Consider the following 24563-nt stretch of genomic DNA (forward strand, 5'->3'; position numbering starts at 1 on the left):
TCCTGAAGGAGTGGGCAGCCCTTCCTAGTGGGGCGAAAGTCAAAAGTCCTTTCACTCAATAGCATTTCCTGAGTAGCCAGCAGAGGGTGGGTACCCACGGTTTCAATACTCTGGGATTTTGGCCTAGAGTGCTTCTCTCAAAAGTTGGTCTGTAGTTACCACGGATGCTTTCCTTACTGGTGAGAAACTGACATTCAGCTGGCTCGGGTGGCAGAGTGATGGGCGGCTCTGAGGATAGGCCGTGGCCATGTCGGCCTCTCGGTGCACATAGCTGCGCTGGTGTCCAGCGGTCCCGTTTTCCCTTGTTCACGTGGCATGTGTGGAGAAAGCGGAGAGGAGCAGCCCCGAGTTGGGGTAAGAACCTGGAATTTCCCTGGTCTCTGTCACTCTGTCAGTGACCCAGGGCAGGTCACTGCCTCTTGCTTTAGTTTTCATCCTTAAAATGAGTTTCTTCCTAATGGTCGCTGACCCAGTCCTCATTGCAAGGCTGCTGTGAGCCTCCAGTGGAGGGTGTGGAGGAAAGGCGGGGTGTTTCTACCCTGCACTGCTGCCTCCTGGCCACACTGCCTCGTCAGCTTTGATCTCTGCCTTTGTAGGAGAGGCCACACTGTGCTGAAGATTCATCTCCCTGCCAAGGAAGAAAATGTGATCCTGGTGCGCCTCTCCAAGATCCAGCGAGATTTGTACACACAGTTCATGGACCGCTTCCGGGACTGTGGCAGCAGTGGCTGGCTGGGGCTGAACCCCCTCAAGGCTTTCTGTGTGTGCTGCAAGGTGTGTGGAGGCCTCAGGGAGACCGAGATGCGGACCAAGCATGCACATGGTCCCAAGAGAGTTATTCCTGCTGGGAGTCCTTGATAAAGGAAGAATAAAGGCAGAGGGGCCACCTCTAGGGAGAGAGGTGTTGGCTTCGAGTGCACAGTTCCTGGGAGTGGTGCCCCTTGTGGTGTGCAGTTCAGCTGTACAACTTGTTATGCCAAACTTGAGAAACCACTTCCTTTGTCACTGATTTTTTCACTTGGAAGAGTGGGTGATGGTGAAAAATTGTGGGGCACACTGCTCGCATGATTGGGATTCAAGAACTACATAGCTTAGACAAGTTATTAGGGTACCTTCCATTGGAATCTGTATTTCATCAGATTGTGATCTCTTTCATCCTGATGATGCTTCAGATGGGCTGGGGACAGCGAGGCCCAGGTATCTTTAGCACTAAGCCTCGGAACAAGTGGATGAACACTCACTTGTCTTTGATCTGGCCAAGTGCTCCCTCTTGTCTCTTGAGGAACCTGCTTTGATAGCTCTCAGCTGACCTGTTGGGCATTGTTTCTGATTGACCACTGCTTTAATAAGTGAGTCAAAGGTGTGTGTTCTGGGGATAGATGGAGTTTCAAAATATTTCTCTTGTAACCACAGTTCTAGAGACAGGCAGGCGTGCTCTGGAGGATGCTGCAGTGCCGGTGCTTCTACCCTACCCACCCCCTTCTCCTCCCAGGAGTCCTCACCTCCTGCCAGGGTCCTGCCAGGGGCAGTCTGTCAAGTGACCTATGATTGGTCATCTAGAAGTCAGATACATTTGTCCATAGGGAGACATTGGCCTTGTTTATACATTAGTTGACTGTGGCCACACAGTGAAACAGGACCAGCCTTACTGAACAAGAGTAAGAATGCAAGGCTTGTGGCACAGCCTTTCTGCTTGTGTACAAACACACTGGCATGCCCCCTGGTGTGAACTCTCCTGTTTATGTGTCATATGATCAGAGTTGGTTAGTGGAAACAAATGTCCAGGTCTTTGGCTATTGAGGGGGTTGGGATACTTTAATTTTAGGTGTGCATCATGTGTGCTGTGGGAGGTGTGTGTTTGAGCAAGGACATGTTCCAGACTCTCTGGGACACCCTTACATTGTTCTCTGCCCTGCACCACCTTTTCTCTGATTTGAACCTCAGATCTGGAATCACCCTGATGTGCTGTATGAAGCCCTTCAGAAGGAGAACCTGGCCAATGAGCAGGACCTAGACGTGGAAGAGCTTGGCTCAGCGGGGACTAGTGCCCGCTGCCCGTCACAGGGAACAAAAGGCAAGGGGGAGGACAGCACCTTGGCCTCTTCAATGGCAGAGGCAACCAATACCAAGTTCCTACAAGGGGTTGGCTTCAACCCTTTCCAGGAGCGAGGCAACAACATCGTCACGTATGAATGGGTGAGTCCAGCAGATTCTTGCATTGCTGAGAAGGGATGGTGTAAAGCCCATGTGGGGAGAGGGTGGGGGCGTGCAGTCCCTATACTGCCCAGGTCTGTCCAGTTACTATAAACATTACCCGTGAGCTGCTGTCTTGGAGGGAGAGAATTTTATTTCTAGTGATCTGGTCATGGACTTGTTCCAAGCTGCCTCATTTCTCTCTTACAGGCCAAGGACCTTTTGACTAATTACCAGACTGGAGTCCTGGAGAACTCTCCCAAGATGGTACTGCTTTTCCACCTGATTGAGGAAAGTGTGAAACTTGGGGACAAGATCCTCGTGTTCAGGTAGAAGAGAAATTTCCAAATGACACCGTGTATCTTTGGTAATGTGACATAGGTCCTGCAGAGTGGCACGACTGGGGTCCTGTCAGCCCCCCTCTCTTCTGCCTCTGCGACCCATGCTTCTAAGGACCTTGCATTTTGTCTCTTTCTGGAGTTGCTTTCTTTGTCCAATGCTGTTCTCTGCAGAGAACAATTTGAAACTATAGGCTAACCTTGCAGATCATAGTCTAATCCATGTTATGGTCCAGGCCCAGTCTGGCCTGTGGCCTGTTATTGAACATCCTGAGAGCTAGATTTTACTTCTTTAAAGGTTTTTTTTTTTTTTTTTTTTTTTAAATAAAAAAGAAAAAGAAAGAAAGCAAGAAAAGAAAGTAAGTGCAGCAGAGACTGTACGTGGTCTGCAAAACCTAAAAATATTTCCTGTCTGGCCCTTTACAGAAAACATTTGCTGACCCTTGGTCTAATCTGCTTCTTTCCCTCTTGGCCTTTTTTAAAAAAATAATAATAATTAAGCTTTGTATGTAAGGCCAAATAAATAATGTGATTTTTTTCCAGAGTCACATTCTTAGTCTGGCCAGAGCTTGGAGTCCCATCAAGGCCTGACTTCTCAGGGAAACAGACATAAAATAGATTGCTTCTCCTTTTTCTGACCAGAGTGTGCTCCAGTGAGGGCTCAATGGCAGCAGCCTGGCTTGGAACCCTTGGAGTGAGAGTTTCCACCTGTGACACATTGCAAGGACAGTAGTGGTTCTAACTTGGGGAGAGCCTACTGGTTTTAGGGATCACTTCTGAATAGACTGGCTCTGCAGGGCTTGGAAGCAGCCCCGTGCGCTGTCTCCCTGGTGCCCGTGATGTTGCCTGCAGCCTGTTGCTAGCTGGAATGTCTGTTCCTGCACTGTGGTCTTAGTGCTAGTGTCATTTGTTACTAGGTACTGAGCTAAACCCCAGAATTCCCCAGTTGAGAAAGTCTTAGGGTAGAGCGTTTTTTAGTGGGGTGCTGGTAGTAACTGGATGAGCTAGAGAGAATACGCTTGCTTGGTGGCTCTTTGTGGGGTTACCTCTTACAGGAAGTAGATTGTGGGAGCTCCCACCATCAGAAGACTACACACAATTGTAGGCCTGTTGGGGAACAAGATTCCCGTGAGCTGGGAGCCTTCTGAACCAAACGTTGTCCCTTTCAGCCAGAGCCTTTCCACTTTGGCGCTCATCGAGGAGTTCCTAGGGGAACGAGAGGTGCCCTGTCTGCCTGGTGCCGAGGGGAAAGGAGTGCAGAAGTGGGTTCGAAACACCAGCTACTTCCGTGAGTTCATTGCTGCTTTGCTCCTGGAGCCTTGGCAAGGTCTGCGTGAGGGTTTCCTTCCCTTCTGTTGTGTCTTCTCTTCCACGCCCTTCTTACCAAATGCACGGGGATATCTGGGCTAGCCCAGGAGCGGAGCTGCTGAGAGGGAGCTACTGCGTGAGGCACCGTCCTAGGGGCGGAGGCGCCTGGGTGAGCCCGGGTGGGGACGGAGAAGTGGAAGGCCTGGGCCTGGTCCTCCTCTGAGATGTGACAGCTCGAGGACAAATACAGGGTGGCACTGCCACGTGCCCTAACGGGTTCTGAGGAAGACAGAATCGCCCTGGTGAAGATGGTCCGAGAAGGTTCCTGGAGGAGGCAGAACTAGCAGTGAACTTGCAAAATGGGGAGAGTTTGAAAGGCACAGAGCTCGTGCAGCCCCGAGGCCATTCCTGGGAGGAGCGGAGGGAGCCAGGTCTAGGACGTGCGTTCCTAGAAGGGTGGGCATATGTCCCTGAGGGCAAAAGAAACTTAGCTTGAAGTATGAAACACAGCATACATATAGTAAATAAACATAAACGATATATCTGTGGTGGTAAAATTACATGGGGGACATGGTAATTGGAAAGGTTCCTTAAGAGGGTGGTAATGAAAAGAAAAGTTGAGAAGTATTGACCTCAGGCACTTACCATATACTGACATTTGGACCACATAATGCCATGCTGTCAGGGCAGTCATGTGTATTGTGGGGTGTTTAGCATCGCCCCTGCTCTCTATTCACTAGGTAGCAGTAGTGTTAACTCAGTTATAACAACCAACACTGTCTCCTGCAGGCATTGCCAAGGGTCTCCTGTGGTGTGGAGGGTGGAGAAATCACCCTTGTTAATAAGCACCACAAGTTCAGGGGTGGCGAGGAGACCCCAGCACAGAGTCTAGGATGGAGCCTTGTGTTGACTCTAGGCTTGCCCAACAAGTCAGTGCTGAGCTGTGCTTGGAAATTGTGAGAACTCGGGTTGGAAAGGTAGATTGGGGTGCTGATTGAGAGTCGATTAAACTAACGCTTTCTATAGCTGTAGCAATTCAGTTCTCCATATGGTATTTCATACCCTTAGCTTTGCCCTTTTCTCTGCTTTATCTGAGGTGACAAAAGTAGCCCCTCCTCACTTACTCATGCCTCGTAACTGAAGGTTATTTTTCTCCTTTTGAGCTTCCTCCTTTTCATTCATATGTCCCACCTCCCTGCTCCAGATCTGTTCCTTTTATGGCTCTGTATAGCAAGTTCTCAGGAGCTTGTTAACAGTGCAGATTCCCAGTGAAGAATATCTTCCATTTCAAAACACAGACTCCTTGGTCCATCTGTACCTGTCAGGATTCACAGGACTGAGGCAGAGAGGGCCGCCTGAGCCAGTGTCTACCAAGCATTCGTATTTAACGCACTCTAAAGTCTAGGAACCTTGGCCTTAGAATTGACCCAAGATACTAAAGAGAGAAACAGTTTCTAATCCTTGTACATGAGAATCACCTGGGGGTATTTTTAAATTACAGAAACCTGGGTCTCATGGTAGACCATGGAATGTTCGAGGGTAAAAGCTGAGCTCTGTAGTGTGTTTGTTTTGTTTTTAAAACACATTTGCCCAGTGATTTTGCTGTGTACCCTGCCCTCATCTGTCTATTTCTGTGGTATTCCTTCTGTCCTAGGGCTAGATGGTAGCACCCCTGCCTTTGAGAGGGAGCGGCTCATTAATCAGTTCAATGATCCAAGCAACCTCACCACCTGGCTGTTTCTTCTCTCCACAAGGTGAGTGGATCCCGAGAGGGTAGGCCAGAGGGCTCTGTTCCAGGCAGTTGGCTACATAGGCAGGTACCCCAAAGCTCATCCAGTTTCCATCAGAAGAGATCTTCTCAGGTTTGTGACTTGTTTTTGAAGTGATAGAGGGGACACTAAAAAAGTGTTCGAAGGGCGATTGTGACATTGTCATTAAGTTCGTTGAGATCTTCATTAACAATGGTTGTAATTAGCTTTCCTGCTGGGGTGTTCTGAGGCTTAGATGATGTGACGGGCGTGAACGTGTTCTAGAAAGCAGGAAGTGCAGCAGGACTGAAGGCCGATGGCCCTGCTCGTCTCACGCTGCCGTCAGCGTGCCCTCGATAGGTAGGGATCGGTCATTCTCCTGAGCTGTTAGCCTAGCCGCACAATTCCCTCCCCGGGTGACGTCACGCTCTCACGGCAGCGCGGAGAGTGGGCTTTCTTTCTGCACTGGTAGGCGCTTTCATGCTGGGCGTCCAAGGCTTGCTTTTCAGTGCTTGAGGACGTGTGTACCGTTCATCAGGACAGCAGAACCTCCAGTATGTTGTGCTTAGGACAAAGAGGATGATGTTGGGGTAGGAGTTACAGAGGGCAAAACTGATTTGAAAACTCTCTTTAAAGCTAAAAGCTCTGTGATTGTTGGTTTGTGTTTTAAAGGGCCGGGTGCTTGGGCGTGAATCTGATCGGTGCCAACCGAGTGGTGGTGTTTGATGCTTCCTGGAACCCTTGCCACGATGCTCAGGCAGTGTGTCGGGTTTACCGCTATGGCCAGAAAAAGCCCTGTCACATCTACCGCCTTGTGGCTGATTTCACCCTCGAAAAGAAGATCTATGACCGTCAGATTTCCAAGCAGGGCATGTCAGGTGAGCCATCTTCCAGGCTCAGAAGAGACATGTTTCGTTTTGTTTTAAATATATATATATATATATGTTTTTTTTTCTTTATTGATTTTAAAGAGGAAGGGAGAGGGAGTGAGAGACAGAAACATCAATGAGAGAGAACATCGATTGGCTGCCTCCGGCATGCCCCCACTGGGGTTTTGGCCCACAACCTGGGCATGTGTCCTGACTGGGAATCAAACTGGCGACCTGTTGGTACATGGGTCGATGCTTGACTACTGAGCCACACCGGCCAGGCTAAATATATTTTTATTGTCACCCCGGCTGATTTGGCTCAGCGGTTAGAGAGTGTGGGCCCACAGACCAAAGAGTCGCGGGTTCGATTCCAGTCAAGGGCATATATCTCTTTTGCAATTTGTCTATCCCCGGCCCTGGTCGGGGTCATGCAGGAGGCAACCAATTGGTATGTCTGTCTCTTTCTCTCTCTACCCCTCCCTCCCACTCCATCTGAAAATAAATGGAAAAATATCCTCAGATGAGGATTTAAAAAAAAGTGTGTGTGTGCGTGTGTACGCATACATATGTATTTTTCGTTCACAATATTAGAAGAGACACATTCATATAGCCCACCATCCTTACGGTATCGAGGGGAAGGGAGGAGGAGGACGTGGGAACGCAGACGGACTTTCTGTTATAGGAAGCCAGCAGCTCCTCCCCTCTCATCCTCATTCAAATAGCAGCGTGAGAGGGCATGGACCTCAGCTCGCTGAAGGTGGGTTGAGTGATGAGAGCTGAGCTAGCAGGTTCCGCGTATTTTATTTCCTTTTCGCTTGGGCCTCAGACCTGGTCTTTGACGTTCAGATATGGGATGGCTTCAGGTGGTTTGGGTGTTAGTTACCATTGTGCCACCCACAGCCTCTCTTCTCTGCGGATCTTTGTAGTTGTGCCTTTGCAGTCTTCTCTGCCATGTCCTGACTGACTTTCTCCACATCTTCTCCCTTCTAGATCGGGTGGTGGATGATCTCAACCCAATGCTGAACTTTACCCGGAAGGAGGTGGAGAACCTACTGCACTTTGTTGAGAAAGAGCCAGCTCCCCAAGCATCTTTGAACATAAAGGAGATCAAGGAGCCAGTCCTGCAACTTGCCTGTCTGAAGTACCCTCACCTCATCACCAAGGTAAGAGCCTGGTGCGTGCAGCCCCCGGCACGACCGCGTCCAGCAGGGCGGCTCTCCTGGCAAGCTCGTTCCTTCATCCGAACTTCTGTTCTACTCAGGCTTTTGTTGGACCCCACTGGTTCTTTTCCTTGCCCCATTCAGTCACCCTTAGCCTGGTCCTCCAGGTCCTGGGCTCAGCCGTGTGGAATAATTTGGCCAGTGTGTTTTCCTAGAAGAAAGATGGAAAGTTCTAAAAATGTAGTCTGTTCTCTGTCCTCTCCTCTCCTTTTGACTTGGAAGGCAGACTTTGATTGTTTAAAGCTGGCGCTAGGTTAGACTTGTGAAGCTCACTCTCGGCAGAAAGCCAGTAAACCTGCCCATGTGGCTGTGAACAGGCTCTTTGCTAGTGCTCACGGCAGCCAGCCCTTCCTTGGTGTCAAAGTAAGGCTCATTGTGTATCCGTCATCTTGGCACAAAGACTGGTAATTAAATCTACATCCTCCTGTGTCCCCAGGAGCCTTTTGAGCATGAGTCATTGCTCCTTAACCGAAGGGATCACAAGCTGACCAAGGCGGAGAAAAAAGCAGCCAAGAAAAGCTACGAGGAAGACAAGCGTACATCAGTCCCCTACACCCGCCCATCATATGCACAGTATTACCCTGCCAGCGACCAGAGCCTGACCAGCATCCCGGCTTTTAGTCAGAGAAACTGGTGAGTTGCTGAAACCAAAGGAAGGTCTGCTTCGGGGCCAGGCCCAAACCTTCCGACTGGTGCATTGTTTAAACTAAGGGACAGACTACAACTTGCTTTTGGCTGCTGAGAGCTGACAGGTTCTGCTCTTGGGTGAGGTGTCCAAGCTGTTCAGTAGTCCTGGTGTTTGAAGTGGCTCTGGCTGGAAGAATGAGCTGCTGGTCTTGTGACTCAGGAGAGTCCTTTGGATTCCTGGGAGGTACAACTTCTCAAAACACAGAGGCCCAGCCCTCCCACACAGCTGCATCCTGTCTGTAGCACCTTGTCCTGGATCTTGCTTAGCACTGAAGTTCAAGGGTGAAGGTCAGGTCTGTATGGGTCTTGGATTGCAGTCAGTGTGTTTTGCTGCTCCTAATGAGATTTTATTCTGTGGCTGTGCCACAGTCCTGAGCGAAAAATCTTTTTCTTGAGCACAACTTCTAGAACTGTTCAGAACGTGAACAGGATGGAAGCCAGTTGCTAAGTGGAGAAAGGCTCTTTGTAAAAATTATAGAACAGTTATCAGTGTTTAATTTTTTTTCATTTTTTTTCTTTATTTTAGAGAGAGAGGAAGGGGGAGGGAGAGAGAGACAGAAACATTGATAAGAGAGAACATCAATTGGCTACCTCCTGCATGTCCCCCACTGCGGATCCGGCCCATCACTTGGGCATGTGCCCTGACCAGGAATTGAACTGGTGACCTTGGTGCGTGGGTCGACGCTCAACCACTGAGCCACAACAGTTGGGCAATTTTTTTCATTTTTAAGACAGAGTGCTTGATAGTCCTTACTGGAGCAGCTGCTTATTGGTGGTTTGCATTTTTAAATTGATTATCATGGATTAAAGATAATTATTTTACTTGAATGGGATAGATTTAAAACTTTTTTCTTATGAAGAGTGCATATAAAAAAATCTTGCCAAATGAGGTTCTAAAGGAATTGAACCATGTGATATTCTCTATGAGACTCTAATTTTCAGTGAGTTTGCTACTTTGTATATACAGGATGCTTTCAAGGAGAAAGTGGCTCTCCCAGAGCCTTCCGACTTTATTTCTGTGTCATTTTCCCAGATACTGTGTTGCCTGTGAATGTTCTCTCTCATCCTCCCCTCCTTTGGTCACTGTCCGGGGCTTTTTCATATAGCAGTAGGGGTGGACTGAGCCTGAACCCAGTGGGAGAAAAGCCATGTGGAGGGGAAGATGTGACAAATGGCCTGGGCTGTGAGGAGATGTCAGCTCCTGTTCTGGCCCAACTCCAGCCCGTGGGAGACACCAGCCTCTCCCGGCGTTTGATGAGCCATACGTGCCATGCTCCCGCTGATTCTGTATCCCGTCTGGGCTCGCTTGCGGAGGCCCTCCCACCCAGCCCCGCAGAGTAGGGCTGGGGCTACGTTTCTGTTACCCTTCTGACTTGGTCCTGGGAAAGTCCCACTGACATCTGGCCAGGGCCTCGCTCCTGCAGAGCCACCTGCGCAGGCTCGAGGAGATGGGCCGGCCCGGTGAGCTCACTGTGCTGTCTGGCCTCCTGGGAATGTGGGCGACCACAGGGCTCAGGGTGCTGCCCAAAGTGTTCTTTAGCCAGATGAGGAGGAACATAGTCCAAGGAGGTCTGTTTCCTATGACCAAAGACACAGATTTCAGAAAGTTTATAGACAGGAACTTAATTTTTAAAATCTTAAATCAGGAGTAGCTTTCTCATGGCACCAACATCCAGATAGGAAGGTGGAGTGAGAGGACTGTGTCAGTGGCCCTGGGGGAACATTCTGGCGCATGGATAGGACACGCACAGCCAGCACTCTGGCTGACCACAGGCCTGTGCCAGTTAGAGCCTGGCTGCTGTCCACAGCGTTCGGCTGCTGCTGCTTTTGTGGGGTCGTGCTGGAGGGGTGCTCTGGGAACTGTCTCCAGGAAGAGCCAGTGGGAAGTAATGCAGAGGAGAGGGGGTGTCTGTGTTACTTATTGATGCCTGAAGTTTCAGAGAGTGAAGATGGGTAAGGTTGGACGGGTGGCCTGTCAAGTTCACTTCAACATTTGGCGTCACATGTCCATTCTCCTCGAGTGACTGGGAAAATTCCACCCATTCATCTTCAACTTACCATGCACTGTGTTCTAAAGAACTTTTCCTCCCTTATTGCATCTTTGCCTCGTACTAACTTCCCTCCAAGGACTAATTCCTAATATGTGTAGACAGTCCATATCCCCATAAAGGTGCCATTCCACTGACATCTGATGCCCTGGACTCGGAGAGGCGTTATCCCTCACTGCCTCTGTCTCCCTCTGTCTCCGTCCTGTGTCTGGTCTTCTTTCGAATTGACCACACCCTGTAAATGCTTCTGATCCTCCTCTCAGCAGCACCTGAGGCTGTGGAATGGGATGTCTGAGGGCTCTGTCAGCTTTGCAGAAAGGGGAGGGTGGCGGCTCTGCCGGCCTCTCTGAGTGCGCTTGTCTTTCTGTCACAGGCAGCCGGCCCTGAAGAGTGACGAGAAGCCTGTGGCCAGTGTTCGTCCCGTGCAGTCCACCCCCATCCCCATGATGCCCCGGCATGTCCCACTGGGAGGCAGTGTAAGCTGTGCCTCCAGCACAAACCCAGCTATGAACTTCCCGATCAACTACCTGCAGCGCGCAGGAGTCCTTGTGCAGAAGGTGGTCACCACAACAGGTTGGGAATGCCAGAGTTCGCTTTCAGATTACTTTGTTCATGCAGGGAATTTAGTATTTAAACACCTTGTGTATCCTAGACCTTGCTACATTGGCATTGTAGGTAAAAACAGAGAAGACAGCAGTCCCTGATCTTGAGGAATATGTACACTAGTGAAGTATCTTCACAACAATAACATGCAACTGAGTCTTCTTGAATGTGGTGGGTGGGATAGCCTCTGAGCCATCTGAGATTGTGGAAAGGTCACTGGGACACAGGGTTGGTTTTCTGAGAGACGGGTGAGTGTGTTGAGTCCTGCCTGACTGTAGGGTCAACTGAGCATAAGGGACAGCTGTCAACCTCCCTATTTAATTAGAAGATCTGAACGTTACCTGCTTCTTTCTTTGTGAGTTTGAACATGGTGGATCAGTGGTAGGGAGGTGGATGGCCCGTCCATCCTTGTGATTGGTCCTGTGATCCAGGGTAATTGGGAAGGAACGCATTTCACCAATGCTGTTTATCATCTTGCTGCCTAGAATCCTGATAAATGCATTTTAATGGAAATACCTTCATTGATTTTGTGTGAACATAATACATATTCACTGTAAAAACAAAGAGAGCCTTTTAATAGTCCTACTTCTCTGCTGACTCTTGGAAACCCTCTTCATCCTTCAGCCAGGAGGGGGCGGGGCCGCTGGTGCCTGAGTGCTGTGGAGCAGATGTGTGCAGGTAGCTCGTGGAGGGGACACAGGAATAGCTTCGTACCACCACTGCTTCTAAACCAGAAACTGTGCAGTTTTCATTAAATCGGGGAATGGACCAGAAAGATGATCAGATTTCTTAAAATTCCTTATTTTCACAGTAATTCTTTATTTAGGCAGTTGTGAGAAGGCTGCTTCGCTGTCCTGGGTCCTGACCTCTGCTCCACTGAGAGGCTTAGAGAAACCATTGAGGAAACGGGGTGGATGTGGACTTTGGGTTCCTTCCCTGCTGTAGTCAGGCCCTGTGTGATCTAAATATAAGGTCTGTGTCTTCACTAGATATTGTTATTCCTGGACTCAACAGCTCCACAGATGTGCAGGCGAGAATTAACGCTGGTGAGAGCATCCACATCATCCGGGGGATGAAAGGTGAGAGCCCAGCCGCCCGCCCAGCTTGGGCTGAGAGTGCTGGGCTGGAAACAGAACCAGCACATATGGTTTGTGCGGGGGTAGGGCTCGTCCTGTAAGAGTCACTTGTGGGGGAAGCATGAGGAAATGACATTTCCAAGAGCTTGGTAGAGTGGGGGTGGGCCTACAGGAAATCTGTCAGTGGCTTAAAAGAAGGGAGTTAGTCCCCACATTCCTATATTTTGACATTGTTTTTAGTGGAGAATTTGGGGTGGGTTTGGATAGACCCCGTGTGTTGTGTGGATCTCAGCCTGCCGATAATGATGCTATGGGCTAGGGATGGCTGACTCACCTGGTTCCATTCTACTTGGGGGAACCCCCTTAGACATTTCCCCAGAGCCAGTGGTGTGGCTGAACCAGCCCTTGTGCTTATTATGACGGCAACACACGATGACCATCAGGGAACTTTGTAAATATAAACTTTGTTACTCACAGCTGCTGGAGGGTACATGTTATTCTCAGCGGCCTCATACGGAGGTCATGGGTAGAGAAAGAGAGAGCATGGACCTGGGTCTCTGCCTTTATTAGGGTCCAAGAGTGGGGTGCCTAGGGTTTGTGGGTTCACTCTTTATTGACAAATTTAAAACAGAAGAGTGGGATATAGAGCACAGAAGGGGAAAGCAGGGTCACTCAGCAGTCAGTTATCTAGGTTATGCTGGGCTTTTTAAAAAGGGAACTTCATGGCCAAGAGACATATGAAGAAATGCTCAACATCACTAATCATCAGAGAGATGCAAATTAGAACAACAATGAGGTATCACCTCACATCTGCCCGAATGGCCGCCATCAACAAATCATCAAACAACAAGTGTTGGCGAGGGTATGGAGAAAAGGGGACTCTAGTGCACTGCTGGTGGGAATGCAGACTGGTGCAACCACTATGGAAAACACTATGGGGTTACCTCAAAATTTAAAAATTGAACTTCCATTTGACCCAGTGATCCCACTTCTAGGAATATACCCTAAGAAGCCTGAAACACCAATCAGAAAGAATATATGTACCCCCATGTTCATAGCAGCACTATTTACAAAAGCTAAGATCTGGAAACAGCCCAAGTGTCCATCAGTAGACAAATGGATAAAAAAGCAGTGGTACATATACACAATGGAATACTATGCAGCTGTAAGAAAGAAAGATCTCTTATTCTTTGAGACGACATGGAGGGACCTGGAAAGTATTATCCTAAGTGAAACAAGCCAAGCAGAAAAAGACAAATACTACATGATCTCACTTATTTGTGGAACATAATGAACATAACAGTCTGAGGAACAGGATAGACCCAGAAACATGGAAGTAGGGTACAGACTGACAACCCTTAGAAGAGGGGGTGGGTGGGGAGATAAACCACAGAACTTATATGCATGTACATATAACCAATGGACATGGACAACAAAGCTGGGGATGGGGAGGAGGGTGTCAGTGGGGTAAAAAAGGAGAAACATCTGTAACAAAAATAAAATTAAAAAAATAATATAATTAAAAGGGAACTTCATGGGTGGGGTTCTCTGGTTCCTTAGCTAGTTGTTCAGCTAGTAGCTCTAGCAAACAGCCGGCAGTTCGTTCATCTGAGACGTCTTCTGAACGAATGCTTTGCAGTCAGCAAGCTTCACGTCTGGTACTTAAACGACACACAGGAAGATCACACTTGGAGGAAAACAGCTGTGGAATGGGCTATAAGCCAACTTGTGTTTTGTGTCATCTTACTTGCTTGCCGGGGGGTGGGAGGGATCGACTAGGAGATGTATTGGGTGTATGAGTCAGTGTACATGGGTTGCATGACAGAACTTTCAGTGGTGATTCGAGAAGCCCACAGCCTCTGGTCTCGTCACAAGGGGAGGTGAGACTGTGGGATGAGAAGTCTGGGCTGGACATGGTCAGGACAGCGTCGAAGCCTGTCTTTCATCTCAGCCTTTGCTCTGTGAGGCTCCCTGAGGCTCTGTGCTTAGTAAGGAGACTTTACCCTGGCTTCTGTTGGATCAAAATACCTTGACTCTTGGGGGAAGGATGCGAAGAAATATAAGACACATTGAAGATTGTACTTGCCCCTGACTGGACTCTTCCTAGCCTAGAGCAGGGCAAACTCGGAGGGTTCACCGGCCAAATCCAGTCTGCTTCCTGTTACTGGACCTGTGACCTAAGAATGAGTTTTACATTTTCAGTTGGTTGGGAAAAAAATCAAAAGAATAATATTTTGTGACGTGAAAATTATATGAAATTCACATTTCAGTGTTCAGAAATAATGATTTTTAGACCATAGCCACACCCAGCTATTTTCATGCTACAGAGTTGAGTAGTTGCAAGAGAGATCTAATGGCTCACAGTGCCAAAAATATTTACAAATTGGCCTTTTAAGAAAAAGTTTGCTGATCTCTGGCTTAGCAGCAGCCCCGATTTTCCAGGAGATTGATCAAAAAACATACTTAAGACAGGGCAGGCCATTTTGTGAAGAGACGAAAGCTGAGCAGTTGTGTCCGTGTTGCTGACCTCGAGCAGTAGTCGGCTTCACGTAGAACCCGGGAGTAGGAGATTCAGAATCGAATCTCTTCTCCCTTCTCCCTCCGGGGAGATTTTTTTGATCTTCAGCTACATTTCGGCTTTGTGAGGAACCTTATCATCAAAGAAAATGGCCAGCAAGTTACCAACAAGACAGATCCTCGCTCCGGAACTCCCGTGTGTTCATTGGGAATCTCAATACTCTTGTGGTCAAGAAATCTGATGTGGAGGCTACTCAAAATATGGCAAAATTGTGGGTTGCTCTGTTCATAAGGGCTTTGCTTTGTGCAATATGTTAATGAGAGAAATGCCCGAGCTGTTGTGGCGGGAGAGGATGGCAGAATGATTGCTGGCCAGGTTTTAGATATTAATCTGGCCGCAGAACCAAAAGCGAACCGAGGAAAAGCAGGTGTGAAACGATCTGCAGCGGAGATGTACGCTCCTCTTCTGACTTGGACTATGACTTTCAACGGGATTATTATGTCAGGATGTACAGTTACCCAGCGCATGTTCCTCCTCCTCCTCCGATTGCTTGGGCTGCGGTGCCCTCGAAACGCCAACGTGTATCGGGAAACACATCACGAAGGGGCAAAAGTGGCTTCAATTCTAAGAGTGGACAGCAAGGATCTTCTTCCAAGTCTGGAAAATTGAAAGGAGATGACCTTCAGGCCATTAAGAAGGAATTGACCCAGATAAAACAAAAAGTGAATTATCTACTGGAAAGCCTGGAAAAAATTGAAAAGGAGCAGAGCAAACAAGCAGTAGAGATGAAGAATGATAAATCGGAAGAGGAACCGATCAGCATCTCCCTGAAGAAAGATGAGCCTAATGTGTTTTTCTTTTCTTTTTTTTTTTTATCCTCACCCGAGGACATTTTTCCATTTTATGTTCAGGTAGAGTGGGAGGGAGAGAGGAACAGAGAGAGAGAGAGAAACATCGATGTGAAAGGAACACATCGAGTGGCCGCCACCCGCACAACCGACCAGGGCCGGGGACAAACTGCAACCGAGGTACGCACCCTCAGCGGGAACCGAACCCGGGTCTCTCAGGACCGCAGGCCGACGCTCTAACCGCTGAACCAAACCGGCCAGGGTGATGAGCCTAATGTGAAGATGGAGTCTGAGGGGGGTGCAGATGACTCTGCTGAGGAGGGGGACCTACTGGGTGATGATGATAATGAAGATGGGGGGATGACCAGCTGGAGTTGATCAAGGATGATGAAAAAGAGGCTGAGGAAGGAGAGGGTGACAGACAGCGCCAGTGGCGAGGATGACTCTTAAGCACATAGTGGGGTTTAGAAATCATGTCCCATTATTTCTTTACCTAGGCGCTTGTCTAAGATCAAAATTTTCACCAGATCCTCTCCCCAGCATCTCCAGCACATGCTCACTGTTCTCCCATCGTGTCCCTCGTGTTCATTCATTCATCTCGCCCTGCGCCTGGTCCCACTTTCACTTCCTCTGACGCTCCTAGTATGTTGAGTCTTACCCTGTAATTTTTGCTTTTAATTTTGATACCTCTTTATGACTGAACAATAAAAAGGATGTATGGTTTTTATCAACTGTCTCCAAAATAATCTCTTGTTATGCAGGGAGTACCGTTCTTTTCATTCATAATATGAGTTCAGTAGTTGCTTCCCTAACGGCAAAGGCAATCTCATGCGTTGAGTAGCACCTGAGAGCAGCTTTGAGTTAGAGGTATGTGTTATACCCCACAGAAAAGTGCTATGTGGGGCTGTTCAACACAAATGTAACAGTGTATTTTTTGTGAATGAGAGTTGGCATGTCAAATGTATCCTCTAGGAAAATAATTAGTGTAATAGTCTTAAGATTTGTTTTCTAGAGTTGATATGTGGGTTATATGTGGGTGAACAGCCTGATATTTGGGACCTTTTTTCCTCAAAATAAACAAGTCCTTATTAAACCAGGAATTTGGAGGAAAAACAAACAAACAAACAAACAAAAAAAAGACAGGGCATGGTAGAGTAGTGCTGTGCAGGTCTGGAATTATTCCTACAACAGAGAGAGGGCATTGCGGCAATAGGCTTCCTCCTTCCAGACCAGGAGAAGGATGCAGGCCAGAGGACCTCGCTCTCTTCAGAGCACCCCATGTACTTCCTCCATCGCACCGGACCTTTTCTGATGTTTTCTGGCATAGTTGTCTGTGCCCCCTCTGGAGGACCAGTGTCTAGAGCAGAGCCTGTGCATGGTAGTGATGCAGTCAGTGTTTGGGTCAGTCACCCACCCCTCATTTCACAGGTCTCGAGAGAGGGTGTGAGACCTCATTTTCCAGGTCTCATGTCGTGCCTGTCTGCTCCTAACGGTCTTCCTCATGTTTCGTAGGGACATACATCCGTACCAGTGATGGGCGGATCTTTGCTGTCCGAGCGACTGGCAAACCCAAGGCCCCTGAAGATGGTCGGATGGCTGCCTCAGGTATAGTAGTGTCTATCTTCCATTGACCTACTGGGCATTTTGTATTGTTTTTTTGGTTTAGTTTCACCTGTAATTAATTTTTGAGTAGATAATGCGTACATGATTCACAGTTCAGAAGGTACAAAATGGAGTAACGTGAAAATAAATTTTTCTCTTGCCCTGCTTCCTGCCATCCATTTCTCATCTGTCATTTTCAGAGATGTTTTATACATACACACAGTACAGGGATGTGTGTGTGTCTCTCTGGATAAAAACATGTGTGTAACTTTTCTTTGTATTTTTATTTTTTATTTTTTTATCCTCACTTGAGGACATTTTTCCATTTTTTGTACAGATAGAGTGGGAGGGAGAGAGAGGAAGAGAGAGAGAGGGAAACATCGATGTGAAAGGGACACATCGAGTGGCTGCCACCCGCACGACCAACCAGGGCCGGGGACAAACTGCAACCGAGGTACATGCCCTTAGCGGAAACTGAACCCGGGTCTCTCCAGACCGCAGGCAGACGCTCCAACCGCTGAGCCAAACCGGCCAGGGCTTCTTTGTATTTTTAAAGCGAATGCTCACTTACTATAATACACTGGTAATTCACTCACTAGTGTCGCCCAGGGCTCGGTCCTTATCATTTCCTTTGCTGTGCCTCATGGGGGGTTCGGCACAGGATGCCATTCGGTGGATGTGGCATCGAGTATTCCCACGCCCCCTGTCCTTGGACATTCAGATTGTTGTGCTCCACCACTACAGAACCGGCTCCCGGTCACGTGGTGTGTCTGCCAGATAAATTCCTAGAAGTGGGGCTGAGCGCCAGGTCAGAGGGTGTGTGTGGCACATAAACAGGTGCGGTACTCTGGCCGGCTTCCCTCTGCAGGGGGCGTGTTCCGAGCGTGTTGTGGAGGTGTCCGTGCGCACTGACGCACGAGGAGAGGGCCCTGCGCCTAGACCCAGGCACCGCTCGTTTCCTCGCAGCTGCTCTGCTCTCCCCCTTCCTGTTGTTGAACTATTTACAAATGGAAGACATTTTACCCCTGAGTATTTAATACACACCCACGATCCGGGACATTCTCCTCCTCGTACACCACCATTACCCCACTGAGAAGGTCAGCGGTTCCACAGTACGCCCGCTCTCCAGGCCATGTCTGGTTTTCCTAGCTGTCCCAGTCGTCTCCCATGGCCATGGATTGTGTTTTGTTTTTGAACCAGGATGGATGGCTTTTTAAATGTCATTTCCCTCTGTTTTTCATCCTGGTCACTGAAAGAGTCTGACTAGTTATAAGAAAGATGACTTAGCGTTTCATGTCCATTATCTCCTCATAGGCTTCATCTTGGCGGAGTTTTACAGACTGGGGAACTGGGGTGAAAAGAAGTTGCACGTTTTGTCACAAATAGACTTGTTTCCTAGATCAAAGGATTTCTGTCTTTGTGACTAGAAAAGGTGACATCGGTGATGTTTATACATCAAACTGTTTGAATGTTGGGGACCACAGGACGGGATGTTTTTGTTTTCATGGAACTTTTTCTATATTCTCCTTTTCTCCCTGGCCATTCTGTTCTTACTTACCTGCATTTTGTCCCCAGGTTCTCAGGGGCCTTCTCTCGAGTCTACAAGCAACGGCAGACACAGTGCCTCATCACCTGCAGCCCCCGACCCCGAGGGGCTGGCCAGGCCCGTCTCCCCAGACAGCCCGGAGATCATCAGTGAGCTCCAGCAGTACGCAGACGTGGCCGCCGCCCGGGAGTCCCGCCAGAGCTCCCCGAGCTCCACTGCCGCCCTGCCTGGCCCCCCGGCCCAGCTCGTGGACAGCGGGGCTGTGCCTGGGACAGCTCTTGGGACTGAGCCTCGACTTGGGGGTCATCGCCTCGATAGTTCCCTCTTGGTGGCCAGCCAGTCCTGTGGTGACAGGCACCCAGTGTTGGACTTACGGGGCCACAAGCGAAAGTTGGTCACACCACCTGCTGCCCAGGACTCAGCCCGCCGGCGGTCCAGGAAGGGCCATCTGCCAGCCCCCGTGCAGCCGTATGAACACGGGTATCCCGTCTCGGGCAGGTTTGCCATGCCACCCGTCTCCTTAAACCATAACCTCACCCCCCCGTTCAGCTCCCAGGCTGGGGAGAACTCCTTGTTCATGGGCAGTCCCCCCTCCTACTACCAGCTGTCCAATTTGCTGGCAGATGCCCGCCTGGTGTTTCCAGTGACTACTGACCCTCTGGTGCCAGCAGGCCCCGTCAGTTCCTCTTCCACGGCTACCTCAGTCACTGCCAGCAACCCCTCCTTCATGCTCAACCCCCCTGTCCCAGGGATGCTGCCCAGCTACTCACTCCCGTTCTCACAGCCACTCCTGTCCGAGCCCAGGATGTTCGCGCCTTTCCCTTCCCCTGTCTTGCCCACCAACCTTCCACGGGGCATGTCTGTCTACCCAGGCTACATGTCCTCACATGCAGGCTACCCAGCTGGCGGCCTCCTCCAGTCCCAGGTGCCTCCGTTCGACTCACATGAGGTTGCTGAGGTGGGGTTCAGCTCCAATGATGATGAGGATAAGGATGATGATGTGATAGAGGTCACTGGGAAGTAGCTGGGGAGCCCCTCTCCACCTCACTCGGGGTCCCCAGCAGGTGCCCACCAAGCTGGAAGGCAGCGATCTGGGCTTTCTGAGAATAGGGCCTTGGCAGGAGGGCAAGGAGGACAAAGGGTGGTTGACACGGTGGCAGGGCTCTGTTGCAGGTTAACAAACAGGCAAAAAAATCCAACAGAGCAGCAATAGCGGGAAATCAGGGACCCAAAACAGGAATGGAGGGCCAGGGCAGCCTGCCTCTCTTCTTGCCTGCCTTGCTTAGCCGTCTGCTTGCTAGCTTGCCCACCCGAGTGTAGACACTCACATCCCATTTCTGTCTTTGGGAACATTCTCTCCCAAGACACCTGCCTTATTGGGTGACTTAGCTTGGCCTGGAGAAGGGGAGGGGCGGGAGGGAGGGAGGGCGGGCAAGGAAGGAGTGTGGGCAGGGAGAGCAGACTGAGATTCCATGTGAAGTGGAGTCTTTAGGGGGTGGGAAGGAAGCAGACCAGGTATGTGTGCTTGTGTGTGTGTGTTTACGTATGTATGTACGTGTATGTAACAGCAGTGGTGAAGATGGGAGGGACGGGAGGGAGGGAGGGACGGATAAGGGGGAAACTAAAAATGAATTTATCTTTTTAAAAATGGAAACCAGAGTGTGGTGGTTCATGGCAACTGTTAGTATGAACGTCAGGATGAGCCCAGGAGAAGAGCCATGGAAACCACGAGTTTCCTTCTAGTAGGCGAAGAGGAGGCCCCGAAACCTGAGTCCCTGGTTTTCAGAGCCGTGTGTTGTAGAGTTCGGGGGAATCGTGAGAGGACATGGGCATTAGCAGTCTCTGCCTCTTTCCCCGCAGACCTCCCTGTCTGGGGGCCGTCTGCCCGTCTGCTCGCAGAGGCTGGGGAGCAGCCTGCGCTGTGTGAGTGAGGGACCGTGGAGTTGTGCCTGGAGATCTTCTCGAGGGCGCTGAGCCCAGCTCCTGTCCTGGCGGCCTTTCCCGTCCCCGCCCTCCCTGGTAGAGAGCTCCGTGTTAATTTATTTCTTACGGGCAATTATTTATTATTTGGACTTCTCATGTATCTTTTTTTTTTTTTTTGTGGTGGTGGGAGGTTGGGGTAGAGAAGAGGGTAGGCGTTGGGAAGGGCAGTTTTAAGATACCCCAGACCCAGAGCTGCTGGTGAAGAAATCCCTGGGGGTGGGGAACCGACCACGGAAAGAGAGCTAGCCTTGATCAGGTTCACCCTGAACAACTGTTTTCAGGAAATGGTCTTTCAGGAAGATCAGGGAACCCTGTGGCTGGAGAATTGGTGAGGTGGACTCATTCCACAGAGACTGAAATTGGGATCATGGAATTCACTGTTGCAAAGTAAGTGGCGCCAGATTTGGAGCTGCATCCTCTGGTGACCATAGAGGCAGGCTGTCTGTGCCATGGGTGGGTGGCTGCGCCGAGGGAACAGACTTGATTCCCTGTTGGGAAATGGGTCGGCTTCCCAGCCTGACAGTCAGCCCGGGCCTGGTATTGCTACCTCCTCCACCCTCTTTGAAGGAACATGGAGCAGCCCTTCCCCTGCAGGAGCCTTGAGTCGGGCTTTTGTCATAAAAAACACATCAGTCACTCTGGGTCTACCTTTTCTTGTTGCCAGTGCCAGAGGAGGGGCATCTGGTCTTTAAGCATAAACACTGGCTGTCTTCCTTGTGGCTTTTCCCCCTGGCTGCTGAGCCTTCTCTAGGCATTTCTCTATGATGAACACACCTTGTCTGTCTTTAGAGCTTCACCGCCTACCCATGGGTCCTTCTCACTAGGCAGCTGCTGCCCCTGCCTCTTCCCAGCCCTGCAGGCAGCTTAGTCAGGTCACCCTAGTAGTAGCTGCTTCCTACCAGCTTGTCTTCGTTGTTGGAGGGCCTTACACACTCTGGGGTAGTGTTCCCAGAGAAGAGACAAGGAGATGGTGGATGGGGAGTGTGCGTGTGTGCGTGTGTTTGTGCGCTGTCCAGTTGCACCAAAAGTGGGACTTCAGGCGCTTTTTTCTGTTTCCATAAGCACCCTGTCAGACTCTTTAGTCTCCTATTCATAGAAGCCTTAGATCTACAATTTAGCTATGCAAATTATTTTAATAATTTAAAAATAGTTCCAACCAGTGCTTTCTCTTTCAGATGCACCAAGATTGGATGGTGAATGGTCTCGGTTGGAGTGGGCTTTCAGGTTGAGGCTGGTGCAGTAGGAGTGAGCTAGCCCAGATCTCCAGTTTGCAGAGCACACTCAGCCTGCAAGGCCCCAGAGCACTGGGATCCCAGAGGTGTGTGTGTGTGTGTGTGTGTGTGTGTGTGTGTGTGTGTGTTTGGGGGAGGGGTGGTAATTCTACAAAATCACAGCAGCAGGCTCTGAGAATCCAGAAACTGTGCCAGCAAGGAATTGACACCAGTCGCTGGAAGGGAAGGGGCTTTTGAAGGTACCAAGAAGTGAATGGGCATCCTGAGAGGAGCACATGCCGGCTCTCGACCCAGTGCCTCCAGTGGCTGGGTTTGCGTTAACTTGGGAAAGGCCCTAGTTTTCGGGAGGCAGACCTGGCTAGAGAAGGCTTTCTTCGATATGTGCAGCTTACACTCTTTCGGCAGGTGGGGGCGGGATCACAGGAAATTGGAGTGCCGCCATTTCCGTGTTGTTGTAGTGATGAACATGACACTTCTGACTTGTCTGCTATCTCTTTCTGTGTGCCGGTTGGCAGTGTGCTTGCACCCCAAACGTGAGCATGTGTGAGGGAAGCAGGAACTGTCTCTGAGCCTGAGAACTGTTCTACAGCTTCTTCGATCAGAAGCACTTGGTGGTGGCTCCCACCTGCCCCCCAGGCCTGAGTGGGGGAGGGTGGCGGAGTGAGGGAGGGCAGAAGACCAGGCCTGGGCACTTCCCTCCCCCTCATCTTCCACAGAAAGTTTTCAGAGGCCCCTCAAGGTCCATCATCTGGCTGGTTTAGCTTAAATTCTCAGCCTAGGGAATGTAGTGCAACTCAGTGATTCAGAATTACCATGTGTAGTGAGGTTCAGTGTCCTTTTCTTAGAATCTTTGTGGATAAAAATCGAACAAAGTAGCAGCTTAAGAAAGTAAGTGAACCCTGTTGGATCAGATCTGTTTCTTCAGATTGGATATTTGCCAAATCCCCACCCTCTCCGGTTGTTTAAGCATCTATCTCATCATCTCCTGATTACAGGATAACTCTGGTCCTTGGAACTCTCTTCCCTAGGAATTAGTGTATGAAATTTATATACTTGTGATTCACAACTAAAGATGAAACTTCCCACTCCAGGGCCTGAAGCAAAGCTAGGGTAAAGTTTTGCTAATAGGTTGAAACACTTAACCAAACTTTAGCCGTCTGGGTGAAACTGTCACTCCCAAAGTCGTCAGCAGAGCATAGTCCTCTGCTTCAGTCTGTTCAAGCCTGGCATTGCTCTGAGACGGAGTCCTCATCCCATGTACATTCCTTGTTCCTAGTGCTCCTGGCCATGGCCCTCCCTCCTGTTTCCCAGTTCCCTGTGATTCCTCAGAAGACCAGTCTCCCTCCTGAACCACAGCCTCCTATACACCCAGCTAAGTGGCTCTTCTCCCACCAAAACTCCTGAGAGAGGCGCTCCTTTTCCCAGTGGCCCCCCCAGGAGATTTTCTGACCCTCTGCTGACTGTTTGTTCCCAAGGAACCTGCACCTCAAGACCTGTCTGAGAATACTTCGCTCCCCATCCGTCACCCTCAGACTCCATTCCCCTCCTACTGACGCTTCTCTTGTGCCCTGTGTATTCCACTATCACCCTTTAATGTCTGTCTATGCCACTAGCTTGGCCCTGGGCCTTTTATGAATACCCAAGTCTTACGATGAACTTCCTGAGCAGGCAGTGTCCAACTTCTTTGCTCTTCAGGGACCAGAGTCTGCCCCTTTCCTCTCTCGTGGGTCTGTTTGATCTAGTAATCAGTGCATCGGGGAGAGGTAGCCAGGCAGGCTGCAGAGTCTGTAGGGCAGAGGCTGGGAGAGATTTGGATACTCTCTGTTACCACTACTGGGGTGATATTCAGAAGAGGGGGGACCTCATACTGTGACCTGATCCAGGACCCTCCCCTGGGAGAGAGCTCAGCCCAGGCATGTGTGTGTCTGTGTGTGTGTCTGTGCGTGCGCACGTGTGCATGTGCACCTGCCTGCTCATGTGCACATGAGTGTAAACTGACTGTTGTCTGGTTGTGTTACTCAGGGTGGGCTGGGGACTCACCGGAAGAAGCCCCTTAGCCTGCTCAAGACGGTTTTTTCCTGTACCCTCACCAGAGGGGCAGGAGAAGAGGTCCAGGTGGGTTGAGGGGTGGCAGTGGATAACCACTAAGGCCACATTACTGCCAGGAGTGGGGGGAGATGAGGTGGCCCCAGAGACCTGGCACCGGGCTTTGGTTTTCCGTCTTCTTTCCTCAGGACGCCCCCTGAGGCCTGGGACTGCGCCTGGCTTTGAGGAGCACCTGTGGCTGGTGCTCTAGCTGCTGGTGTGGTCATGGGCTTCCCTCCTCTCGGCAGGGCAGGTGCTCCTGCCCCAGAGACTGGGCAACTGGCTGTTTCTATGACGTATTTATTTTTACTTGTGTTTCATGTCACTTTTTTAAAAAAGCAAACAGAACAAATGTAAGTCAGTATAACTGCCTATCAGTTTTCTTTATTTCTCTTTTTGTAAAATAAAATTTAAACTCAAGAAGGCAATGTTGTTTGATCAAGGAATTGTCTGAACAGCTGTTTGGCTCGTGGTGCCAAAAGGGATATAACTTAGAGCATCCTGGGGTGGAGGGAGGGGAGGTGGGAACAGAGGGTCGACTGCTGGCAGGTTTTTTGTTGCAGTGGGGTTTGCTGGCTTCCTCCTGCCTTTGCTCACCTGAAGAGGACTGCATTTCCAGGCTCTAGAGGGAACAGTGAAGCTGACTCGGGGTAACTTGA

At 49.8% G+C, this 24563-nt stretch overlaps 1 protein-coding gene and 1 pseudogene across 1 annotated transcript in view; both read left to right on the forward strand.

Annotated features, from left to right (window-relative positions):
• RAD54L2 (RAD54 like 2) overlaps positions 1 to 19786 on the forward strand; it is a 60506-nt gene extending 40720 nt beyond the window's left edge. Inside the window, exons 11-22 of the mRNA XM_036266353.1 lie at positions 597 to 774; positions 1945 to 2196; positions 2404 to 2522; positions 3701 to 3819; positions 5494 to 5593; positions 6260 to 6465; positions 7447 to 7619; positions 8113 to 8309; positions 10785 to 10984; positions 12004 to 12093; positions 16969 to 17061; positions 18634 to 19786. Coding sequence (XP_036122246.1) covers positions 597 to 774; positions 1945 to 2196; positions 2404 to 2522; positions 3701 to 3819; positions 5494 to 5593; positions 6260 to 6465; positions 7447 to 7619; positions 8113 to 8309; positions 10785 to 10984; positions 12004 to 12093; positions 16969 to 17061; positions 18634 to 19628 — 2722 coding nt within the window. The 3' untranslated portion in view covers positions 19629 to 19786. The remainder of the gene's footprint in view (positions 1 to 596; positions 775 to 1944; positions 2197 to 2403; positions 2523 to 3700; positions 3820 to 5493; positions 5594 to 6259; positions 6466 to 7446; positions 7620 to 8112; positions 8310 to 10784; positions 10985 to 12003; positions 12094 to 16968; positions 17062 to 18633) is intronic.
• On the forward strand, positions 14004 to 15987 carry LOC118633500 (annotated as a pseudogene).
• Positions 19787 to 24563: the final 4777 nt, after the last annotated feature.

The sequence above is a fragment of the Molossus molossus genome, unplaced genomic scaffold (assembly GCF_014108415.1).
Source record: "Molossus molossus isolate mMolMol1 unplaced genomic scaffold, mMolMol1.p scaffold_m16_p_18, whole genome shotgun sequence".
Classification (NCBI taxonomy): domain Eukaryota; kingdom Metazoa; phylum Chordata; class Mammalia; order Chiroptera; family Molossidae; genus Molossus; species Molossus molossus.